At 46.3% G+C, this 5,275-nt stretch overlaps 1 protein-coding gene across 1 annotated transcript; it reads left to right on the top strand.

Annotated features, from left to right (window-relative positions):
* Nucleotides 1-2,073: 2,073 nt before the first annotated feature.
* On the top strand, nt 2,074-4,740 carry LOC134340597 (protein HEXIM1-like). Its single transcript, XM_063038029.1, has one exon. It carries the CDS (start codon nt 2,198-2,200, stop codon nt 3,011-3,013), a length of 816 nt encoding a protein of 271 aa, XP_062894099.1. The 5' UTR covers nt 2,074-2,197; the 3' UTR covers nt 3,014-4,740.
* Nucleotides 4,741-5,275: the final 535 nt, after the last annotated feature.

The following is a 5,275-nucleotide window of genomic DNA, read 5'->3' as shown; positions in this document are numbered from 1 at the left end:
ACGGGCTGCCTAGGGCAGTAGCAGCACACACATTGAGAGGTCAGCGATGGAAAGGGTGAGCATCTGAAGTACCTCAGCATCAACATCTCAGAAGATCTATCCTGCGCTCAACACATTGATACAATTACAAAGAATCACGAAGATACAAGTACAGCAGTGGCTCTGCTTCATTGGGAGTTTGAGCAGATTCAGTATGTCACCAAAGGCTCTAGCAAATTTCTACAATAAAGAGCACTCAAGCAATACATGTCAAAGTTGCTGGTGAACGCAGCAGGCCAGGCAGCATCTCTAGGAAGAGGTACAGTCGATGTTTCAGGCCGAGACCCTTCATCAGGACTAACTGAAGGAAGAGTGAGTAAGAGATTTGAAAGTGGGAGGGGGAGGGGGAGATCCAAAATGATAGGAGAAGACAGGAGGGGGAGGGATGGAGCCAAGAGCTGGACAGGTGATTGGCAAAAGGGATATGAGAGGATCATGGGACAGGAGGCCCAGGGAGAAGGAAAGGGGGGGGCGGAAACCCAGAGGATGGGCAAGGGGTATAGTCAGAGGGACAGAGGGAGAAAAAGGAGAGTGAGAGAAAGAATGTGTGTATAAAGATAAATAACAGATGGGGTACGAGGGAGAGGTGGGGCATTAGCGGAAGTTTGAGAAGTCAATGTTCATGCCATCAGGTTGGAGGCTACCCAGACGGAATATAAGGTGTTGTTCCTCCAACCTGAGTGTGGCTTCATCTTTACGGTAGAGGAGGCCGTGGATAGACATGTCAGAATGGGAATGGGATGTGGAATTAAAATGTGTGGCCACTGGGAGATCCTGCTTTCTCTGGCGGACAGAGTGTAGGTGTTCAGCTAAACGATCTCCCAGTCTGCGTCAGGTCTCGCCAATATATAGAAGGCCACATCAGGAGCACCGGACGCAGTATATCACCCCAGCCGACTCACAGGTGAAGTGACACCTCACCTGGAAGGACTGTCTGGGGCCCTGAATGGTGGTAAGGGAGGAAGTGTAAGGGCATGTGTAGCACTTGTTCCGCTTACAAGGATAAGTGCCAGGAGGGAGATCAGTGGGGAGGGATGAGGGGGACGAATGGACAAGGGAGTCGCGTAGGGAGCGATCCCTGCGGAATGCAGAGAGAGGCGGGGAGGGAAAGATGTGCTTAGTGGTGGGATCCCGTTGGAACATTCTGTCTGATTGCATCACAGCCTGGTAGAGAGGTTCCAACGCACAGGATCACAAGAGGTTGCAGAGGGTTGTACGCTCAGACAGCTCCATTATGGGGACAACCCTCCCCACGTCAAGGCTATCATCAAGAAGCGGTGCCTGAAGAGCGCGACATCCATTATAAAGAGCCTCACCATCCGGGGCATGCCTCTTCCCGTGAGGAGGAGGTACAGGAGCCTGACCGCAGACCAAGGCTGATCAAAACTTGCCCTGCACCCAGGTGCTCGAACCTTACAACAACTACTTTATATATTTTGTAGCTAATTCTTTTGGTCGAAGTCCAGATAATAGTAATGTAATTTTTGTTTGTACAATTTAACTTTATTCATGTCTGTGTCTGTCCTTCCACAAAGTACAACGTTCTGCGGCTGCCACTGCTTTGACATGTACCCCTCCCCCACGGTTAACGTCGCAGTCAGCGAAAATGCTTTGTTGATACCCGCCCACTCGACCCCGAGCAAAATGACTGGGGGAAAATATGCTATAATATTTTTTGAATGACATCGGTCTAGCCCAATGCTGCTTGAGAATTTCGGCTAGCAACAGAAGAGGTGGAATTTCAATAAGACGCGCCAGCCAATCGGTGGGGGGTGGGCGGGATGGAGGCGCGACTGCGTTCGAGCGCGACGCCGAGGCGAACCGTCGGGCACGCAAAAGTGAGGGGGCGCGCGTGCGCGTAGCTACTGACATCTAAGTGTGGCTATTGGGAAATTTAGTTCACGTTTCGCCGGCCTGGGCAGAATGGCAAAGGACTGGGGACTACTACACCCAAAGTGCCTTGCGCCAGACGCGCATGCATGTGACGTCCCCACGCGTCTTCGTTCGTATATGAAACGTCGTTGTTGCAGTTGGAAGAACAGTTGGAGGTAGGTGAGAGTGCTGGAGGTTGTTGAGAGAAGGAGGGTGGGAGGGAATACTAATGATTATGATGATGAGAAGGAGGACACTCGTCTCCCCCTGACGTACAGTGTAGGGAATGGGGGATCATCAGACGACAGGTGACCCCGGGTGCCCGGGCGGCGAGAGCTGGTTCCCGGACCACCCTCCCTCCGCCGCCCCTGGGAACAGCGAGGGGGAGGAGGTGGTGTCGAAGCTACCGGTGGAGAGCTGTGCCCCGCGCCAAACGTCGACCGAGGGGCGCGGTGTCCCCAGAGAGCGCAAGAGGAGGCACCGGAGGCGACCGTCCAAGAAGAAGCGTCGCTGGAAGCCCTACTTCAAGCTATCTTGGGAGGAGAAGAAACAGCTGGATGAGAGGGAGAGCGTACGGGCGGCCAAGACCCGGGCCGAGATGTTCGCGAAAGGTTTCACCGTGGCTCCCTACAACACCACCCAGTTCCTCATGGAGGAACACAACCAAGAGGAGCCCGACCTCAACACCGGCGTCTGCCCTAAACGTGTCAACAAGTCGGATGAGACGAGCGAGGAGGAAGAGCTGGATGAGGAGGATCAGGACAGCGGCAGCGATGGCATGGGAGGCAACGGCAGCGAATTCCTGCAGAGAGACTTCTCCGAAACTTACGAGAAGTATCACGCAGAGAGCCTGCAGAATATGACCAAGCAGGAGCTGATTCGGGAATACCTGGAGCTGGAGAAGTGCCTGTCCAGGCTGGAAGACGAAAAGAATCGACTGAGGGGCCGACTTGAATGCATGAAGGCGAGAAGCGCCGACGCTGCGGAAATACAAATGAAAGAGATCGAGCACGAAGTGGAGATGTTGAAGGCTGAAAATGAGAGACTTGAGAAAGAAAATGAACAGTACAAACAAGAAAGATATTTGGAGGGCGGAGAATAAAATTTGGACGTTACATTGATATAATGTAAATATTTTAATTCATTTAAACGTTTTATAAAGATGCATGGGAAGAACACCTTACCCGCCCTGTATTGTTGCTTGTTCCACATGTGTACATTTGTGCTAAACTTTTTATGTGCAACTTTGGCTTAATTGTCTTTGAGATCACAATATACAATGTGTTTCTGTCTCGTTACTGTAAAAGTTTTGACGTATTTTATCTAGTCTTGTATATCTTTAAAATGACATCTAGCCATTGAAGAATAAATAATACTTAAGTAAAATGAATGCGATGTTAATGTGATGTGTTCAGTCAGGTTTTGAGGCAATGGAAAAGCTGTCAACCGTTCACTGCGCATTGTAGGGTCAGGCAATCTGCTACTGACATAACGAACGCTTATTGCTGATGAATGTCACTTGTCAACTGCTGTAGTGGTCTCGAGTATCTGCTGAAAATACTTGAACTCCCGGCGAAACTAAACTGTACAAGTGATAAGGTGGTTGCGATTACACGATTGCCTTGCAGCTATCTAACTGCAATGTCAAACTGCGCAGAGAATTTGTTATAAATGTTTGGGTAGTGTAATTGCCAATCAGGGGCAAACGTGCATAACGCTTGTTTAAAGGGCCTATTCTCACAAGAAGAGAAAAGTAATGCGAAGAATATGTAGATCGCAAGTACAAACGTTCTTTGTATCTCTCTGTATAAACAACAGTAAATGCTTGTAGACCTTTGATACAGATTGAAAGTCTCAATGAACAAAATATAAAGAGCTAATCCTTTCCTTCACTTGCAATTAAATCGACATTCCTAAACTGTTTTGATATTGGCCATAAAGGAACTTTTTGGGGGTGGGAGGTGCGTTAAACGAGTTAATTATTTGAAGTGACATGCGCATTCACGTTGCCTCTTTTCAGGACGAACTCGCAGCCAGGATTCGATTACATTTTTCAAGCGAAAGACAGCGAGCTCCAAAGCTCGTGCAGACGTTTTTAAAAATAGAACGAGTTATTTTCAAAATGGACAGTTATTAATTTCTGGCTCTTAGTCACGTATACATCTTTGAAATTATAGAGGATTGAGATGGATTTCAAACACGGAGAGTAAAGCTCTTAATTTAACGCCTAGTTTATCAATGTTTTCCAAAAGTACAAAGCAAGGTTGTTTTTAAAAGTGTTTTAGCACGTTTGAATAAACACTCCTTTGTAGAATTTTGGCACATTTTAAATTCCGGGCAGACTGATAATTCTATTATCAACAGAGGGCGCATTTCTTGCAGAAGGAATAATAAACTACTTCGCTAATTGTCCGCTTTAAACAGCATTAGGAAAATCTAACAAGTAGTATCAGGAAGCTTTATTTCCTTAAACACGAAGCTCTGCACATTTCTTAATCGTGAAACGGTCGGTATAGAGCCACTTAAAAATGTCCACAGGTTTCGTAGCCCCTTGTGCTTGGTCGGTTAAGGGCAATCCACACAGATAATCATGTACAGCATAGGAAGCTGTTGTGCCTCTTAGAGCAATTCCGTTAATCCCACGCCCGTTATAATTCTTTCTCCTGCGAATATTTAACGAGTTCCCTGTTGAATCGTTGTCCACCAACCTATCAGGCAGGGAATCCAGGTCCTAATCACTTGTATTAAAATACTTTCATGTAAGCTTAAATTTGGGCCTTTTGGTTTTTGATTTGTGAGTCAAAAAGTTTCCCTGAACCCCTAACGACTTTGTTTTCTAAAAGAAATGTTTTATAGCCTCTAATGGTTTATGTTTGAAACATATTAAACACTTTACTGATAAAGCATGTTGAATGATTTCAGAATATTCTGTTTTTACATAATTCTGCATGTCTTGAAATTCAACTATTCTCCCTCTGCATTCCCACTTTCACCAAATTTCTATTTCAAACATCTTCCCTCTGTAATTGATTTCACAGCTCACTTCTGCTAGTATTTCTGGACTTTTAAAAGATAAAGCAGTTTCTGTAGCACATTCTCCATAAGAGTAGCTGATTTACACTTGCCCCGTGACCTACTTGTAGCTGGTAGTTAATTGTCACCTGATTTTCATTTATTGTTTTAAAACTCTTTAGTTTCAACTGGATGTAAAGTGTCCCATTCTCCTCTGTATCTACGTATGCAAAATTCCTGTTTTTGAATTGTTCATTGCGTTTCCAGTTTACTCCCTGTCATCAGTCCACTTGGATGTGCTTTTAGATCCACTGAGAGGTCTGCACAGATTGTTGAGTGCAGGTACATCTGA

Source organism: Mobula hypostoma, chromosome X1, assembly GCF_963921235.1.
Source record: "Mobula hypostoma chromosome X1, sMobHyp1.1, whole genome shotgun sequence".
Classification (NCBI taxonomy): domain Eukaryota; kingdom Metazoa; phylum Chordata; class Chondrichthyes; order Myliobatiformes; family Myliobatidae; genus Mobula; species Mobula hypostoma.
The sequence above is the reverse complement of the archived record's forward strand: the minus strand, read 5'-3'. Positions and strand labels throughout refer to the sequence as shown.

Excerpts from the sequence above, each read along its gene's own strand:
- LOC134340597 (XM_063038029.1), top strand. The coding sequence starts at position 2,198 with ATGGGGGATCATCAGACGACAGGTGACCCCGGGTGCCCGGGCGGCGAG.